Raw genomic sequence first — 19921 nt, forward strand, 5'->3', positions numbered from 1 at the left:
TAAAATTAGCAATTGCAAAAATCAACACACACACATATTTACAGTTTATCCACATTATCAAACAGCTGCTGATGTGTAGTTATATCCCATTATGTATTAAAATTGTCATTTCTAGTATTTATTTTTACACTCTAAAATGTTAAAATAAATCACCCTCTAAGCACAATGCTTAAGTGATACACTATAACAAGTCAGGCTATATTTGTAGCCAGTGAAGATTGACGCTGAGGCCCCACATCGCAGAAACGCAACTTTTTTTGTTGTAGATTTGTTTTTTTTGTTTGGGGATCATAGGTAAAAATGGCTACAAGAAGAATGGTAAATATATAGGAGGTACTTATACTTCTCCCTTCTGTTCAATGAACCACATCAATATCTGCAAAAGAAAATAAAAAAATAAATAAAAAAAGCTGCATTTCCACAACATGGGGCCTCAGACCAAAGGCATTTTCCAGGATCAAGGATCTTTGTTCTCTTTAAACCAATACCTCCTGCATAGCTACCCTGTAATGTCTTTAGGTTACCTTTGCTCACGTCTCTATTGTAGTTACATGAACCCCTACTTCTGCTATTTTCTTTGTGTGATTTGCCGCTCTTTCGCAGCATTCTGCAGTAAGAGAACGGTGACGTTACTTACAGGGTAAGGAGGTCAGACCCCATACCAGGGAAACAGTCTAAAGTCCCGGAAGCTACCACACACAAAATTACCACATATCAACAAACCTGGAATGTGCTAGTGAACTTAAGAGAGTTAGGGCCCGTTCACACGGGCACAGAGGTGGCGGACTATGGCACGTAATCCACATCATAATCCGCCCCCTCACAATGGTGGTCTATGGAGACCGCTAGCGGAAAAAAAGAAGCGAGAGCTGCCCTTTCTTCAGGCCCATTCATTTGAGCCGACTCCTGAGGGGGAAGCCGTGACCCTGACAGTCGTGGCAGGCGGGTTTTGACCCGAGAGTGAGGCGGATTCCCGCCTCACTCTCGGTGCCAAAATCCGCCTCACCGCCCCCCGTGTGAACTAGCCCTTAAGGAAGCACCAAAATTATAAGTAATTCCTCTGGGGTACTTTTTTGGGGGGTCTTAAACAGCTGGACAAACCATTTTGACAATTTCTTTATAATTGCAGAAAACCACTTTAACAACATTGTGTCAGGTGTATAAATGAAAGTGAATGTATCACCAGGAAACGATTTCAGACCAGTCACAGTACAGTGTAGAGGGCATTATGCTGAACACCATAATACTTTTAGATCATGTCCTTAAAAAGACAGTTTTTGAAATATGGAAATGAGGCTCAAGTCCAATAAGGGAGCAGGCATAGATCTCCGGTATAACTCATACCAACGTTCTGCCGGTTCTTACAGCAAATTTGTTGGACAGAGATACCCCTGCCATGGTCTACCTTTACCTCTGCTCCACAAAAGAGCCATCAGAAAACTATCACACGGGTTAGTAAATTCCCTCCAGTGTCATCTGTAGGATAGAAAGAGGCTACGCATCAGGTGTACAGAGGCGGCACTTAAACACGCTTCCATTGCACTTGAATCTCAAGCTTCCATTCTTTTTCAAGAAACTCTCTTGAACTGTATAAAGGTATGATGGTGATCGGCATAATTTTCCCTACAATGCACTGTGGTTGCTTTGAGTTTCCTCCCTTTAAGTGCTAAAAGATGTGTAGCTGTATTACTCCTCATATTCAGTGTTCATTAATATTATTTTCTCCAAATGATATAAAGTGACATCACATACATATTCTGCTTCATGAAAACCTAGAGATACTACACAGTCTAAGGTTTTTCCACTTTTTTTTGTGCACAAAGTTATGTTCTAGGCCAAAAACTCCAAGCTGCTCCAGGTAGCAAAATTGCTATGAGGATTGATGAAAAAAGGTTTACAGCATTGTTGTCCAGTATGGGCTTCCCAGATATCAATTTTGCTCCACTTGTCGGATGATTTACGACCTTTCCAGTGCTTTCATCAAAACCTACAAGAATACACATGTTAGCAAAATAAATAGACAAATGCTCATTATCATGAACTGTAACTGTAGATATAACTGAGGTTTGTTTCACACCAGTTTTACCGTCCATTCCTTTGCCTTTTTTTAATTGAACACAGATTTCAAGAGTGAAAGTGTTCCATTTGTGTCAGTTTCACAGTCCATAGCTATAGGAAAGCTATACAATATAGGACAGCTACATGCTAATATGTATTTATATATAACTGTGTGTTCAAACCAAACCTGCTAATATACTCTCAGACCCCAGAGTATAATTATTGGAGGCCCATAGAAAATGAGTAAACTTAAAAAAACAGTGTTATTCACCTCCCTTGGGCTCCAGGTGCTGCTCCTGGCCCTCTTTAGGACCGTTAAAAAGGTCAGGCCATTGAGGCCTGTGTTTTGGCTCCAGTGGTACATGGCTCCAGTGGTACATGGCGACAGCGTTACATGGCATTGTGACACAAAGGCACCTATCACCAGCCTCAGTAGTCCATGACGTTATTCAGGAGGCTGGAAGATGAAGACCAGAGCAAAGGGTAGGTGATTATTTTTTTTCTTATGTTTAATTATCTACCATGGGCCCTCAATAATTATACTTTGGGGTTTGAAGAGTATAATAGCCCCTACAGAATGAATGAAACTGCAAGTAATGGCTCACAAATAATGCACGCTACATTTACACTACATCAAATTCCATTATATTTTTCATCTAGTTTTAGGCTAAGACCCCATGTAGCAGTTCGCTGTGAAAAAGCGGTGGAAATGCATCATAGTTTTTCCCGCAGAACTTTTCACAGAAAGTCTGCAGAGTTTTCATGTGTGGACTTTCTGCTTAAATTATACCTATAGGGAAACCACTAGCATATATAATTGACAAAATGCAATTTCCAAAAACATGACAGTTTTAGAAAATGCAGCATTTCCACTGTGGGTATTCTTCTGAGAAGTGTGCTTGGGATTTGCTAGAATCCCACCCTCTTTGCAGGGACTGTAAAACACCACTTCTACACCATGTGCGGCCCTGGCCTTATAGGTGCTTTTTTGCGATTCATCCTCTTCTGCCCTACACTGATCTTGTAGGGTGATGTCAAGCAGGTATGAAAAGAGGTGTGTAGATGCAGCTCTCCATCTCTGATCAGGGAAAGCATTTTATCAGTGCCTCTCCTGATTATTATGGAAGTGTTGGGGGGGGGGGGGGGGCATTGCTGGACCCACTGACTAGAAGACACACACTTTTTAACAAGATTTTTTCTTGCTAAAAAGTCTTATAGTCTGAGAACCGCAGTAAATTAGGCCTTACATCAGTGTTTGATCAATGAATTGCATCAGTGATTGTGAAGAAAGACCAGGAAATAAAGTATGATAGAAATATTTGCATGAACACCGGTTTGAAGTCTGATCAATCCCATTACAAGTCAACACATTGTCGAGCGCTGACAATGCAAATCACCCAACAAAACTGGCAATGCATTGTGGTCTCTATTTAGGACAGAAACTAGAAAGCAAACATGAACAGAGCCATATTAGCCCATGTATGGTTTGCACTGTAGATTCTCATCATACAACCACATACAATGTAAGTGATACACTCACCTGAATACTGCATTATTGCCCCCAGGTAAGAGTCAAGTATGGAGCCAAGTAAGCCAGCCATTGCACCATATAAAATTACTGGCCACTGGGGGGCAGCAAATTCCAAGTCATTCACAAACAGAAGCTGAGTGACAAAATATGCTATACCAACGCATAAGCCACCAAGGAGACTTGCAAAGAGACCTACAAGTGTGACCCCTCCATTTGTACCTAAAAAGAGAAACAAAATTAGTGCTGCAGGTAAAAGTGAAATGAAGCCACATTGGAGGGGACATTGCTGTCTCACTACTGTCACAAAAAGGCAATACTTTCACATTCCTTACAGGTAAAGCAAGCTTCTAGGCTTAAAAGGGAGTCTGTCAGCAGTGAATTGGTTATAAACCTAATCACAGGACCTTGCAGAGATTTCTAGTTTCCAAATAAGCTTCTGTTATTCGGCCTTGGAGCTCAATTTTCATTTAAACTGACATATTATTCATACATAAATGAAGGAAAGTGTGCTTTGCGGTGCGTTTTAATTGGACCAGGCTCCAGTCTCATCTCTAGATTTCGAGACAAAGCACTTAGTCTCATTTGCATAATAATAAAATGGCAATTTAATGTAAAAGTAAATCCCCCTTAGAATCAAAGAAGCGACCTGCCCTTTCTTGCCATGGATTCCACAGCGTGACACTCCCTCCCGCCTAGGCCTATTCATTTGGGCCTAATCCAGAGTGGAATGCCGCGAATGTTGGAATGCCGCAACAGTTGCGGCTAGCCGTGGGAAGCGTTTTTTTGTTCCGGATTCTGAGGCGGCTTCCCATGTCAAAATCCGGTCCGAAAACCCCCCGTGTGAACCCAGCCTCAAGTGGGAGTGATAACAAGAGAAACATAGAGCTGTGCGAGTCCTGACTTGTGTTATTTCATCATTTCACTTAAACAGGTCAGGGATTTGATCAAATCACTGACTTTCTTTAGGGAAATGACCCCACAGAGTTGTTACTTTAACATCTTCCGGGAATTTGATCAAATCCCTAGTTTCATCATTTCCCTGCGATATATACATGTTTTGTAGTGTAATTCAATGCTGGACAGTCAGAGGGATGAACACACACACAAACAAAAATAAAGTGTGGAGGTCAGTACTCAAGACTAGAGATGAGCGAGTAGAAAAATATTTGAAAATTCGATTCGAGTAGACTTCAATATTCGACTATTCTTTCGAATATCGAATCCCATTATAGTCTATGGGAAAAACATGCTCGTTTCATGGAAACCAAAAGTCGACCAATTGGAGTCACCAAGTCCACAATGACACCTCAGGAAATGATGCCAACACCTCTGGAATGCAACTGGGACAGCAGGGGAAGCATGCCTGGGGGCATCTAACATGCCCAAGTCCCATTATTATTATTATTGCTGCGGCTACTGATTTAGCCAGCCAATGACTGTATAAGTTTTTTTTCAAATGCTTACGTTGCCCTAGTTCCTGTCCCACCTCCCCTGCATAGTTATTGGTGTAAAAAAAGCGCCCGGGGAAGGTGGGAGGGGAAAGCAAATTTTTACTGCATTTACCGCGTGGTATTTGATAAAGTACGAGTATTTCGACTACCATAGTAGTCGAACGAATACCTACTCAATCAAATACTACTCAAGACACTTTCCACTTTGAGCTCCTCAAATCAACCCAACATTCACCTGGGTGCCAGAGAATTTCTCTGGAAAAAAGTCTGTTAGAGTCACCATCCTCCCTCCCGTCAGGAGTACAAGGCTTTGAGGAAGATGGAAATGGAAATAAAGTATTGAAATCTCCACAAGGAGAAACTGAGTGCCTTGGCTTCAGCTCGCAGTCAAACTCTCTGTAACAAATGGTAGTTTTCCCAATTCCAAAAAATTTCTAATTTTATGAAAGGTCAGAGACGGGGGTTAACTGGTTTCTACTTAAGTCTTTATTACTGGATTATCATAATCATTCACAAAAGTTTCATTCTTACCAACAGGGACCTTTTCCCAAGAGGTTATCAATCGAGGAGAACTTTTGCTGATGACTGGAGCAATCTCTGAAGCCCATGTATCCCCAGCTGAGCAAGCAATGGCTCCAAGAAGTGACAGACACATCCAGGATGCAGTGTATTCCTTGGAAAAGTCAATTGGTATCTCTCCAGAACCATTTTCCACCATGTACAGCAAAGCCAACTCCGCTGGTATACCGCCATTACAAAACACCTGCACCCATGTTCTCTGTCCACCTGGAAAAAGAAAAAAAAAAAAAAAAAAACACACACATATTAGTGGATAGAAATCTCTTTGACCACATTATTCTGAGGTCACTCTGTCCCCCATTCTGCTTAAAATACACGGAGAGAAAAGTCCTGCGAGACTTTCCTCTCTACCATTTGGGGGTAGAAACAAAGCAGACCCGATTATATAGTCTATGGAGTCTGCAGGAAACTGCTTTTTAAGCAGATAGGCGTTCTGTTTTTCAGGTCCCCAAGAACAGAAGAGCGGGGACCGGAAGAACGGAAACCTGAACGCTAGTGTGAACCTAGCGTTAAAGGGGTTTATTCCTTACAGATGTTTATTCTCTACAAGTGTCAGATTGCTAAGGGTTCGACTCAGGGCCCCAGTGATCAGAAGAACAGGGGATCTAAACTACCCCTGAACACTCAAGGTGTATAAAGCCCCAGTGCACTTGCCTGATCAGCACTCAATACACTTCAATGAAGTTTCCAGGACTGCACTCTTCAGAACCCCAAAGAGGTGAATGGAGCACCAGCTGGGTAAGTGCAACTTGTGCTTCATTCAAATTTGTGATACACAGCAAATTTCAAGCTGGTTCTCCTGAATGTTGAAGGTCGCAGTTGTCAAACCCATAGAATTGTGACATTCATCCCCTATTCAGTGGATAGGGTATAAGTGTCTATAATGATTAAAACCCCTTTAGCATAAATAAATAAAAAGCGTACTTCTGTTTGCTGGCTTATGAGGATCACAGTTTCACCTATGCATAGCTAAAAGACATGCCACATTCTGGCATCAACTATTCTCTAGCAAGTCAAAAATTTTCTTTTTAACTTTACCCTGAAATCTCCTGCAATGCTTGTGAAACACTTCAGCAAACAGACTTTCCATTTTCTTATGCATTAGTAGCATTAGGTAGGGAAGAGTGCCTCTGCGAGCCTTCTGGTGCACAAGTTTTGAACATTTGTCACCTCTCTTCTCATTTCAGCACCATTGACTACAGTAGTCTCCATGTCCCTCCACCAGAGCCCACATATAGTCTCCATTCAGAAATCTTGCACATGTGCAATACAATTTCGGATTTCAGAGCAAAAAGAGACAGTACTATATGTTCTCTCAACAACAAACACTAAATAATTTCTGAATGGATGTAGGTGAGAAAGCAGTGCTGAAATGAGTAGATTTGTTAGGGCGAGTTCACACTGAGTATACGCCAGCTTAATCTGAACGTAAAACACGTTCAGAATCAGCGGCGTATAAAGGAGTTCCCATTCATTTATATGGGAGCCGGCATAAGAGCGCTCCCCATAGAAATGAATGGGCTGATTTTTTAACTACGAGCAGTCTCATTGAAGTGAATGGGAAGTGCCCGCATGTACAGCTAGCTCTGCTCATGCCGGGCCGTACACGCGAGCACTTCCCATTCACTTCAATGAGACTGCTCGTAGTTAAAAAATCAGCCCATTCATTTCTATGGGGAGCGCTCTTAGCCGGCTCCCATATAAATGAATGGGAACTGCTTTATACGCCGCTGATTCTGAACGTGTTTTACGTTCAGAATAAGCTGGCGTATACTCAGTGTGAACTCACCCTTAGAGTGGAAAACGGGTGCACCAGAATTCTCAAGTAGACCACTGGTACACAAGTGACCTAGTTTGCATGAAGAATGAAGGTTCGATTTGCATAAAATGAAACATTGCAGAGGTACAGAAATGGTAGTATTAAAAAGCTTACATCTTGTCCTACACAACATTGCTAATAGATGGACATGGACAAATCTGGTAAGCTTCCATTAAACAAACATTACCTTCTTTGTATTCAGAGTCATATTTCTTTTTAATCTCTCCTCTCCATTTTGTGAGTTTTGATGATGTAAAAAAGAACACAAGAAGAGCTGAGAAAAAGCTATAGTTAGCAATTGACAAAAGAAAGCCAACCAGAAGCCCTGTATGAAAAGAAAGAAAAAAGTCTGAGCGAGAGCAAATGTATAACAGAAATGCCGTATCTACATGAAATATAAAGATAAAAATAATAGTTTCCAATCATCATCCACACAAGAAAATGTGAGAAGTCTACGAACTGCAACGGTTTTGGAAATCACAGCACGTCCGCTGCACGTACTTACCCGAACATTGAGGATGGGGTTTGCTAGAATCCCATCGACTGCACATTGACTGTAAAATGCGTTTTTTTTTTCCCCGCAGCGTTTACGCCACGTGGGGCCAAGCACAGCCACTCTATAAATGTATGGCACCGTGCTTGGCTAATACTGAAGAGGCTGCAGCCCCCACAAGAACGCTACAGCTTCTTCAAACAGCTGATCGGCAGGGGCAAAAGATAGGTCATAATTTAATAAGTTTAAAAGAAATGAAGACACCATCAAACTTGAACATGTTGAATACATACCTCCCAGAGCACCACCGTTATCTAAGCTCTTCTTTTTTAAGCCATTGGATACAATAAAAATGGGTACTATTACAGAAAACAGCCACCGCCACGGAGAGATGGGCCTCAGAGTGCCTAATAAATAAATAAATATATATATTTTTTTAATAAAAGCATATTATTATTATTGTCTGTTACACCTCTATACATGTGTAAGATAATATTTATGGAGGAAAAAAGTGTTATGATCTATCAAAAAATCTGCTCCTGATTAAAACAAAATAGGAAATGAATGGGAGAGCATTTTTTTTTTATTTTTTTTTTTAAAGGCAGATTCTATTTCACAATCCACCACCATCATGTGAGCTTACCCCAAGTAGTATTAGTTTACTTACATTGTACTATATTGATAAATAAAGAACTCGCTGAGGGGTACTTCCACGCTCACAGAGAAATTTTAAAATTTTTGTGCATTGAATTTTATTTTATTAATAATTTTTGTCTACATTCTCCTACTTTTTTCAGTGATTTATATTGATAAATACATGCACAGAATAAGATATTACATCCACGTTGATGTACCGTATTTTTCGGACTATAAGACGCACTTTTTTCCCCAAAAATTTCGGAGGAAAATGAGGGTGCGTCTTATAGTCTGAATGTGGGTTTGCAGCATGGCCGCGCTACTGCCACCGCTGGTTTTCTTCAGCGGCAGTAGCGCGGCAATCCGCAGGCCCCGGCAGCTAAGACAGTCCCCGGCATCTGCTGTAATAGACCGGCGGATGCCAGGGAGTGTCTTAGCTGCCGGGGCCTGCAGATTGCCGCGCTACTGCCACCGCTGGTTTTCTTCAGCGGCAAGAGTGTGACAATACTGCAGGCCCCGGCAGCTAAGACACTCCCCGGCATCCGCCGGTCTATTACAGCAGATGCCGGGGACTGTCTTAGCTGCCGGGGCCGCGCTACTGCCGCTGAAGAAAACCAGCGGTGGCAGTAGCACGGCCATGCTGCAAATCCACTCCTCCTCCACTGGTCCCGGCAGTCAGTTAGCCCCCCCCACCGGCCCCATACCTTTAGTGATGCAGGCCGGCTCCTGCACGGCGAGGCCGCAGGAGCCGACCTGTTCCGATGACAGCCGGGAGCCTAATGAAGACTCCCAGGCCTGTCATAGCTATATATTACTATCGCGGCTGGGTCTACGACACTCCGCGATAGTAATGTATAGAATCTCCCATAGACGGCAATACACTTGTATTGCCGTCTATGGGACTTGCAATCAAATGATTGCAGGTTCAAGCCCCCTAGGCGGGAGATATTAAAATATTAAAAAAAAAAAAAAAAAAAAACAAAAAAAAAAAAACACTTAAAAAAAATATAATAAAAAAATAAATAAAAGTTCACCTCCTTTCCCTAGAATACATATAAAAGTATAACATTACTGTGAAACATACACATTAGGTATCCCTGTGTCTGAAAATGCCCGGTCTACTAATATTTTTATGTACAGTGAACGTCAAAATCAAAAGTGCTAAACTGCCGGGTTTTTCTCTCTGTTTTGCCTCTGAATTAAATAAAAGGTGATCTAAGCAATAAACATTTCCCAAAATGGTATATCTAAAAAGTACACCTGGCCCCACAAAAAAAACGCCCTATACATCCCCGTACAGCTGCAGGGTCACCTGTCAATGTGGCCTTGCAGCTGTTCCAAAACTACAACTCCCATACATTAAATATTTTACCATTTTTTGCCTGAAAATTTTTTTTCCCTATTTTTCTCCTCTAAAACCTGTCTTATAGTCCAGTGCGTCTTATAGTCCGAAAAATACGGTATATAAACACTATCCCAGATCAAGTAGATCTTCGGTGCAGCAAAAAAAAAAAAAAAAAAAAAAAAAAAAAAAAAATTTACTGAACTTTGCTTTCTGGGTTATCTACCAAACTAAACCCATAAATGAGAGATAACAGTACATATATCTACTCTCACTGTTTATCAGTCAGCAGCTCTTTATACATAAGGCTACAATCACATCTGCAACAAATTATATAGGAGTCTTCGTTGCTGTGTGCATCCAAAATGTCCTGCAGTTTTTTGGCCGGAGGATTCAGTTTAAAAGAATGGATACCTGACAGATCCTAATGCAGTTAAAGGGGTTGTCCCATCACAAGGATCCTATCTATACTGCTTGTTAATGTGAATGTAAGCCTTTTCCTAAATACATTGCTTCAGCAAAACTGCTTTATTTGTCCACTATATTACTGTATTCATTTCTCTGTTGACATATCCCTTGAGTTATCTGGTCATAAGTCAAGTGATGTATCTGCTGCTCTGAGGGGGGAGGGAGGAGGGGCTAAGTGCACGGGAGCGAGCCTGGAGGGGGGTAGTTTACACTTGGGGGGGGGGGGGGGGTTGAGGGGCCGCCAATACAGACCCGGCATCCGCTGTAATAGAGTCGGATGCCGGGAAGTGTAGATGCCGGCACAGGTGCCTGCAACATCGCTACGCTCCTGCCCTGCATGAAGCCAGCAGCGGCAGGAGCGATGCTAATATTCTGGAGGGGAGGGGGGAGGGAGGAGGAGCGGAATAGCAGCATCGCTCCTGCCGCTGCTGGCTTCATGCAGGGCAGGAGCGTAGCGATGTTGCAGGCACCTGTGCCGGCGCCTACACTCCCCGGCATCCGCCTCTCTATTACAGCGGATGCCGGGTCTGTATTACATTGTGAAGGCTGTACGTCCGATGCCTAACTGCATCAGGAGCGCACACGCAGGGCCAGCGGCATAGAAGCGACGACTTCTCGCCGCTGGCTTTGCATATGTAACCCCGCCCACCAATGACGCAACAAAGCCGGAAGACAGAAGAATTTACAACAGCGAAGACTAGCGAGTATGCGACGTGGGAATACCCCTTTAATGGGGTCTATCAGGCTCCATACAGGACCGCTGTGGTAGTGGTCTGTCTATCTGTTCTAGTCCTACAATGGACCATAAAATAAAAAAATAAAAAAAATTAAGGCCTTTAATGTGAACCTGGTGTTACTCACACAATTCTACATAGAAAAAAAGGGTAGGATCGCTGGCGGCAGGAGGGGCTTAACACTCCTACTGCAGATAGGACACAGTATTTAGAGTTCTGTTGCAGCCAATTATATTAAACCTTGTCACATGACTGAAGAGGAAAGGAGAGACTATAATAAATAAATATGAAAAAAAGGAACTAACTAAAGACAAGGAAGTGTTACTTATCAGAAAGAAAGGGAAGAGTAAATGGGGAACTAAAAAAAAACACTAAGCTTGAAATCCATTCCCCAGTTCATTGCACTTACCATAATATGTACTTGCAGTAATTGATATTATCCAGAAGGATAGGGATATGCAAAGGATCATAGACAGAATGACAATATTCATCATCATGTTGGCATATTCTTTATACACGTCGTCCCGAATAAACAGCATACCTGTACCTCAGCAAATCTCCTAAAAACAAAAGAAAAAGGTCAAATTTCAGTTGTAAAGGAGAACAGGGCTCATGGCAATACTCAACTGTACATCCAACTAAAGCCAGCCGCCATAACACAGGTAATTAGGAGAGGCGGCGTGTCCTAGGGATGGACGGCTGGCTGTGATCACATGACCAGAGGATGGAACCAGGCCAAAGCATCCCCACCCGCATCTAGTATGAAGAAAGCGATAGTCAGGCAAGTTTAACTCCTTGAACACACACACTTTACACTTTAGTGTTTTGCCCAGCATTTCAGAAACAGTGTTTTTTTTTTTTTGTTGCAGATTTTGCTGCGTTTTTTTTTTTTTTTTTTTAGCCAAAGTCAAGAATGGCTTGAAAAGGAAAGGAAAATGACATGTGATGTTAAAATTGCATAAGTCAGGCTGTGGCTGTGTAGAAATTCTTTAAGGTTGGATTTCCAATGACTGACTGCCAGTTTGTGACAACCTGCTTGATCACATTGCAACTACATTAAGTAGAATTAGGCAGCAAGTGATAGCATGATATGGTGATCTTATGCTGCATGACTATATATCGCTGTGTAGCCATAGTACCTATTGTTATGGAATTCCCATATTAGAGATCTTACATTAGGGTTTCACAATCTCAGAAGCTTCTGGTTTCAAAATAAAATAATTACATTACACAATTAGTAATATTGCATAATAAGATGTTTGTTTTATAATTACTTTTAGAGGAAGTCAGTCTCTGGCTATTTAGGGTAAGAGCTTTACTGCTTCTTACCCTATGAAGGAACTGAAGTAGGAATTGGCAGCTGAAGAACAGAGAAGTAGGAGGTTTAGACTACCAGACTACCCCCTGTACAAACTAACAGACCCCAAATAATCACATTCATAAACAGACTTTACTCACCCAACAAATGTAGCATCAGCAGAATAAGCGAGCACCAATACAGTGACTAAACTGCCTGCATAGTTGTAGAACTACTTGTGTACAAGGCATCCTCAAATGACATTACTGCGTGCTTATTTCACCAGTACTAATAGAAATTATTAGCATGTCATTCATGGAACACAAATGGGAGATCACAGGATGCGCTGGCACATTGTGGAAGAAAACACACACAAAAACATGGCCAACAGATCACACTGACTTCACAGTTCTTTCAAGGTTTCTGTAGTTTTTCTGCATCATTTTTGCAGCCAAAAGTAAAAGGAAATCTGAACAGTCTTATACTGCTAATGTACACTGAGCCTTAGGCCGGGTCCCCACATAGCAAAAACAGCAGGGGAAAAAAAAAAAAGCTGTGTTTATAGTCTCTGCAAAGTGGATGAGATTCTAGTGAGCACCATGTGCACATTGCAGAGTTCTATACACAGCAGACACACTGCAGTTTTCAAAACCATTGCGTTTTTTTGCTGCAGCCAGATACATGGGGCCATAGCCTTGGGGTGTATTCAGACAATGTGGATATTTTCCACAGCAGATTGGCAAAACCCAGTGAATCCATGTTATGCAAGCGGATTTTGCAGTGAATTTTAACCTTTTCATTTTCTGATTACAATCCTTTGCAACATTTGCATCTGAGCATTCTCAATGGAAAAATAATTCTAAACTTGTAAATAACAGGCCATGGAGCTAGCATACAAACATATGCTGTGTGTCAGACATGTGTAAGGGTCAATGACCACTCTACCAGGAATCTTTCTGATGCAACTGCTCCGGGAAAGTCAGGTGAAGCGGATGCACTAACCTTTGCTCCATACTAACAATTCTTGATTTCTTAGCTTAGCCAATAAGCCGTTCAGAGTAGCCCCTGGCATGTCCACTACCCAGAGAACAGGACAGAGGTTCCGTACTCAGTATTAGTTTGCTGCTGATGCCCCCCCCCCCCCCCCCGATCTGATATTGATTCACTATTCTATGTTATTACTATTTATACGGGGAAAACCCACCTGAAGCCGTGTGCAGGTTGTTGTAAAATGTCCAAGTCTGTATGACCGCCACGACTTAACCCGTGCTCAAGACATGATTTGTGACAGTAATACCACTTAAGCCAGGCTATTTACAGCTACCAGGGTGGTAATCTTTGTTATACAGTGTGTTAGGGAGCGTTCACACTACCGTCAGTGTCCGACAGGTAGTGTCCGCTCAAAATCTCGCACGGACATTAGGAGCGGACACTAGCTGTGTCCGTGACACTTGTCATTCATTTAAATGGCGATCGGGTGCGTTCTTTTGCACTCCGTGCCTGTCCTTCACTGTCCGTTTGTAAAGATGTCCGACTTTTCAAGCGGACAGAAAAAACCTACATGTCGGGTTTTTCTGTCCGCTTGAAAAGTCGGACATCTTTACAAGTGGACAGTGAAGGACAGGCACGGAGTGCAAAAGAATGCACCCGATCGCCATTTAAATGAATGACAAGTGTCACAGACACAGCTAGTGTCCGCTCCTAATGTCCGTGTGAGATTTTGAACGGACACTAGGAGCGGACACTACCTGTCGGACACTGACTGTAGTGTGAACGCCCCCTTATTTAAAAAAAAAATATATATATATATAAAAAGACAAAGTACTTTGTGTGCCATGAAATAATTGTAAGGATGTAGAACTCTACATGAAATTCAGAAAACAATCCATATCAGTAACCTATTAGTTAGTCGATAGAACTTCTATTTCAGTCTGATCCTTCCCTGGCAATAGGACAAGAGACTCAGAGTGAGCATTTAAACAGCCCAATATTTATGGTGAATACAGTCATATAAACCCCCCACCCTAATGTGTTCTGCTGCCATATTATACTCTGAGGGTAAGTTCACATGAGGTTTTTTGGTCAGGATTTTGAGTCTGTATCCGCCTTAAAATCATGACCAAAAAGACGGCTTCTTCTTCGTTTGTCCCGGCTCCTGGAAAAAGAAGAGAGATGCTCATTCTGTGAGGTGGATTCGGGTCGCAACATCCGCCTGAAGACACTCCCTCCCGACTAGGCCCATTCATTTGGGCCTAATCCGGAGCAGAGTGCGCGACTGGATGCCGGTACACTGCATCGGCATTCAGTTGCGGCTACCCGTTTCTTGGTCCGGAACCTGAGACAGCCTCCGCCTCAGGTTCCGGACCAAAAAAACCCAGTGTGAACTTACCCTTAGGTTTCTAGTCTCCCATAGGTTTCTGTGGGCAAGTCCGTTCTGCAAAAACTGAACAAAATAGGAGATGTTCTATCTGATGTGGCGCAAAAACATGGCTGATCCGCCTGCAGACACTCCCTCCTAGGCCCATTCATTGGGCCTAATTCGGATCGGAGTGCACAACTGGATGCCGGTGCACTGCACACGCATCCAGTCGTGGCTACCCAATTTTTGGTTCAAGACCTGAGGGGAAGCTGTGGCCAGTTGGTTGTTTGTAGAGACTGCTGCATTCACATAACAATACATTTGTACATGGCCATTATTCGTATTAAAGCTCAGCCCATTCACTTAAATGGGACTGAGCTGCAAACAGGCTGTGTGATCAATAAACATGACATCGCTTGGCCTGTGAAAGGAGGTCCGCTGTCACTTTAACCAGCCGATCCACAAAGGTCTCAGGTATTAGGCGCCATTCATATTGCCGCCGCTGCTGTCCACCCCGGGGGAAACCGGACAGCAGACGTTTGCCAGCGGTCGACTTTACAACCCATTCATTTGAGGGGTTTTTAAAGGTGCCCGCCCATACGCAGTTTCAGCCTCTCCGTCTGGCATCTGTTTTTTTCCGCAGACACAAAGTCCTCCATGTAGGATTTTATGTCCGCGGAAAAAAACGGACACCAGGCAGAGAGGCTGAAAATGCATACGGACGGGCACCTTTGCAAACCCATTCAAATGAATGGGTTGTAAAGCCGACAGTGTGAACACCGCTTTAAACCCCCACAGATCTTCAACCTTAAAGATGGGTCATCAATTTAATAGTCCCAGGAAACCTCTGTACAAGCCATCACATAAGTCAAGATATAAACTAAAGCTGCAGAAATACCAGCTACTCATTATAGTATAACCTCCAGTGTATCTCAGCTTAGAGAAGATAAGCAGCCACTGATAAAGCTCACGTCTCAGACTAACCAAACACAGCCTGCCGCTCCCTCTAGGTCGGCGATGCAGAGACGTCCATGCTCCGGTGCTCGCCGCCATCCCTGCACCTAGCTGCCGCTCTTTAACCCTGTCAGCTCCTGAGTGCCGCAGATGTCTGCACTTCCTCTGCCGCTCTCTCCTCACTGCCTGCACACTTCCGGACAGCCACTAGTTGTAGAGGGCAGGACTGTGCGCGACACTTCCGCCTCTGACCGGTGGCGCCGGGCGGGCGGCTGTGTGACTCGTGGTCTGTGAAGACACGGAGCGGTGTTACTGAGGCACCAGTGCGTGTACCGGCCATGTACTGAGCAATGGAGCTCAAGTCTAAGCAATGAATGAGATTCTGACAGGCCATCATGAAGCCGCATGCAGCCTGTCAGTTACTATGGTTACATGGCGGCTCCTACAGAAATTGAGTCCAGAAATGTAACTTGAAGCCCCTGGACCCCAGTGCAAAATATACAATAACAACTCTGTCATTTCATGTAAATGAATGGCAACAAGTGGACCCCCCCGAACGGAAACTCATTCCCAGATTATAATAGGGTCCGTTGGGTATCCGCTGGTTTTATACCGGAAACCATGCAGGATTTTTCTCTTTGCCGCCAATTTTTGGCAGTTTCTGTGGCGGCGGAGACTCCAGCACAGTTGTGAGCTTAGCCTTAGCTGTAAACTTTTACACGTTTCATGTGAATCCCAATCACGTGTGAATTTCATTGAAGTCTATGGTTAAAAAAAAAAAAAAGTTGCTTGCCTTTTTGGTCCACTCCTCCATACAGTGATTCTAAAGATCTTTCAAGTTTTGGGGCTGTCACTGGTCCACATAGAGTTTCAGATCCCTCCAAAGATTTTTGGTTAGGTTCAGGTGTGTAGACTGGTTAGGCCACTCCAGGACCTTGAAATGCTTCTTATGGAACCATTTCTTAGTTGCCTTAGCTGTGTGTTTTGGGTTATTGTCATGCTGGAAGATCCAGTTATGACCTAACTTCAATGCTCTTAGGACCCATTCACACTACGGATACGCTGACTGATTCTGAACGTTAAAACACGTACAGAATCAGCGCGTATAAAGCAGATCCCATTCATTTCAATGGGAGCCGGCATACGAGCGCTCCCCATTGAAATGAATGGGAAGCACTCGCATGTACGGCTCATTCCGAGCCGTACACGCGAGCGCTTCCCATTCACTTCAATGGGAGCGATAGTAGAGAAAAAAAGCAGCCCATTCATTTCAATGGGGAGCGCTCGTATGCAGCTTACTAAGCTGCTTGCCTATTGTCATGTAGCCCATCCCAGGCTTGTGCAGGTCTACAGTTTTGTCCCTGGTGTCCTTAGACAGCTCTTTGGTCTTGGCCTTGGTGAAGAGCTTGGAGTGTGATTGAGTTTGTGGACAGGTGTCTTTTATACAGGTAATGAGCTCAAACAGGAGCAGTTAATACAGTAATGAGTGCAGAGTAGGAAGGCTTCTTAATCCTTTCACTGCCAAGGGTCTCTGGAAATTTTTCACCTCTGGTAGCCGGAGCAATTTTCACAGTTTTGAGATGGACAAATCAAACCTAAATTGCAACATTAAAAAAAAATCATGCAACCCCCCCCATACCTATATATTTTCTTAGGTAAACACCTGTAGCATTGTCAGAATGCCACTTGTTACTGTACACGAACAGGCACCTTCATGCAATTTTGATTGCATGTATATATTTACAGGGGTGGATGGTAAAGAAACACCAAAATCGCAGAAATGCGCCAACCCATTTTGTGCATTCAAATTAAATAGGACTTTACATAAAAATGTTATTTTCCATCCCCCTACAAAAAATTCATCAACTTTTATGTTATGTTAGTGATAATCATTATTATTTTAGTGTGTAACGCAGGCATGTCAAACATGCGGCCCTTTACAGGCATATCTGCGGCCCTCACAAAAGCCTCAAACTTTGTTTCTAAACTTTAGAGACAAAGTTTGAGACTTTTGTGCGGGCCGCAGATGTACAAAACTCACGATCAGCACTTCTGGCTCTTCATTCATTGGCCCATATCCCTGCATATGACCTGCTTAAGAGATCAGCGCTGCTCCAGCGGCCGCCCCTCACCCTTCGCAGAGAGCAGGTCTCCCTGCCTGCTCCGCTCCGCCCCCTCCACTCCGCCCCCTCCTCCCCACACGCCGGGTGATGTGGCCACGTAATCAGGCCCGCACCCGACGTGTGCCTGCGTCCTACGCGGTCTCACAAGGCCGCTGCGCTGGCTGAAGAGCAGAAGCAGGTAAGCTTCTGCAGAAGAAATTGTGATTTCTCAAGTATTTAACCTCTATCCTACGGATAGGGGATAAATACTAGATTTATGATGTGGGGGGGTTGGAGTGCTGGGGAAGGGGGGGCTTTTTGATGTCTGTCTGGCCCTTCCTTGGGCTTGAGGACTGTTTTTTTTTTTCCCACCCACCTTGTAATTCTTTCACTTGCAGGTTAATTGGAGCATTACAGTCTGTAGTGCTCCTATTAACCCCCAAGTGCAAGAATTGCAAGTGGGTGGGAAAAAACAGTCCTCAGGCCCAAGGAAGGGCCAGACATCCAGAAGAACCCCCTCACCCAGACCCCCCCCCCCCAGCACTCCAACCCTTCCCCAGCACTCCAACACAATAATTGTGTCTGCCAGCTTTAACTGAGGTGCCATTTTACCGGCAATCGCAGGCACCCGGAGCAAGATTCGGGGCCTGCGTGCATTTTTATGGCAGCCGGGAGCCTTGTGAGGCTCCAGCCTGTCATTCAATACTTTCTATTGTAGGCTACTCTATGTAGCCTGCAATAGAAATGCCGGATTTTTGCAATGCATGGTATTAATGATCAGTCCCCTAGGCCCTAGCCATTAGCTGCTGTGTGCGGCCCTCGCAACAACCTCTTGTTACTCATGTGGCCCTCGGGATACCCTGAGTTTGACATGCCTGGTGTAACGGACATCACTAGAGACATATTTTACTCTAGAAAGCTCAGGTATGGACAGGTTAGGGATTTGGTGAAATGTGAACTGTATTCATGACTTTGTATGTGTTGTGTAAGTATTTGGTGCGACTTTTTTTTGGTGCTGCAACCTGAACAATGGTTATGCACAGAGGGTATTACATAAGAATACCCCTCTAGTAAGGCTCATGGGGGAAGTACATTATACCTGTATGTGACAATAAGAGTGACAAAGTACAGTGTGCTCTCTGATTAATAGGAGAGGGAGTAATGGGGACAGAAATCCCTAGTACCCCCCTCCTGGGGTCACATACAGGTTAGGCACATAACTTGTATGTCCATTCATTCCTATGGGAGCGTGCTATTCGAAACTGCTGTTTTGAATAGTACTCGCTCATCTCTAAATGGTACCATTGCAAAGTACAATTACCTGCAAGCATTAATCCCTCATATGTCTCTTTAAATGGAAACACAATAAAGTTATGAGGTACCATGAAAATTAAAAAAGGCCTGCAGCGGAAACGGGTTAAAGAGGACCTTTTAGCACTGCTACTCTGATTCCAGCACAGCTTGTCTTTTTTTTTTCTAGTATTTTTCTCACCATTTCCAAGCAATAATCAGTTAGTTTTGATGCCTGATGTGCTATTTAAGCTCTGTAATGTCAGAAGGACAATGTCTGGCAGGGGGTGGGATTCAGAGCTACAATTAGGGGCAGCCAGTGTCAGAGCTCAGAATCACACCCCTTGTTTGCTCCTGCCTGAGACTAAATAACATATCAGACACCGAAACTAACAGTATTGATTGCTCAGGAAACGGTGGAGGGGGCTAGAGAAAAAATTTCAACTGTTCTAGAATCAGTGGAGCAGTGCCTAATAAATGATGTAAAGATCTGGGCTTATTGGAGGTGGTGAAAGGTCCTCTTTAAGTCCTCCATGACCAGCTCCTATCTCACGTTTCCTATGCTCCCATTCCCTTTCTTAGTGAATCAAACATTCCCCTGATTCTTATAAAAAGCAGCCTCCACTGAGTTTTTGCTCAGTAAACAGCAAACTCATCTTTATGTTGTCAACAGGACAGAGTGTTGATATTTGCTCATTTAGAGATCTAGAATCTGGTCTACCAGATAAGCAGTTCTCATACATCCTGCTCAGCAGGAGTCTATTATGGGATCCTTGAAATTGGCAGTAGTAATAGCATTTTTTCTTGG

At 43.4% G+C, this 19921-nt stretch overlaps 1 protein-coding gene across 1 annotated transcript; it reads right to left on the minus strand.

Moving 5' to 3' along the window:
- Nucleotides 1-1008: 1008 nt before the first annotated feature.
- TMEM19 (transmembrane protein 19) lies at nt 1009-15927 on the minus strand. The gene is made up of 7 exons (XM_075274390.1): nt 15752-15927; nt 11521-11671; nt 8225-8338; nt 7626-7763; nt 5572-5826; nt 3599-3808; nt 1009-1987 (listed from the first exon to the last, which is right to left on the minus strand). Exons 2-7 carry the CDS (start codon nt 11648-11650, stop codon nt 1824-1826), a joined length of 1011 nt encoding a protein of 336 aa, XP_075130491.1. The 5' UTR covers nt 11651-11671; nt 15752-15927; the 3' UTR covers nt 1009-1823.
- Nucleotides 15928-19921: the final 3994 nt, after the last annotated feature.

The sequence above is a fragment of the Leptodactylus fuscus genome, chromosome 5 (assembly GCF_031893055.1).
Source record: "Leptodactylus fuscus isolate aLepFus1 chromosome 5, aLepFus1.hap2, whole genome shotgun sequence".
Taxonomy (NCBI): domain Eukaryota; kingdom Metazoa; phylum Chordata; class Amphibia; order Anura; family Leptodactylidae; genus Leptodactylus; species Leptodactylus fuscus.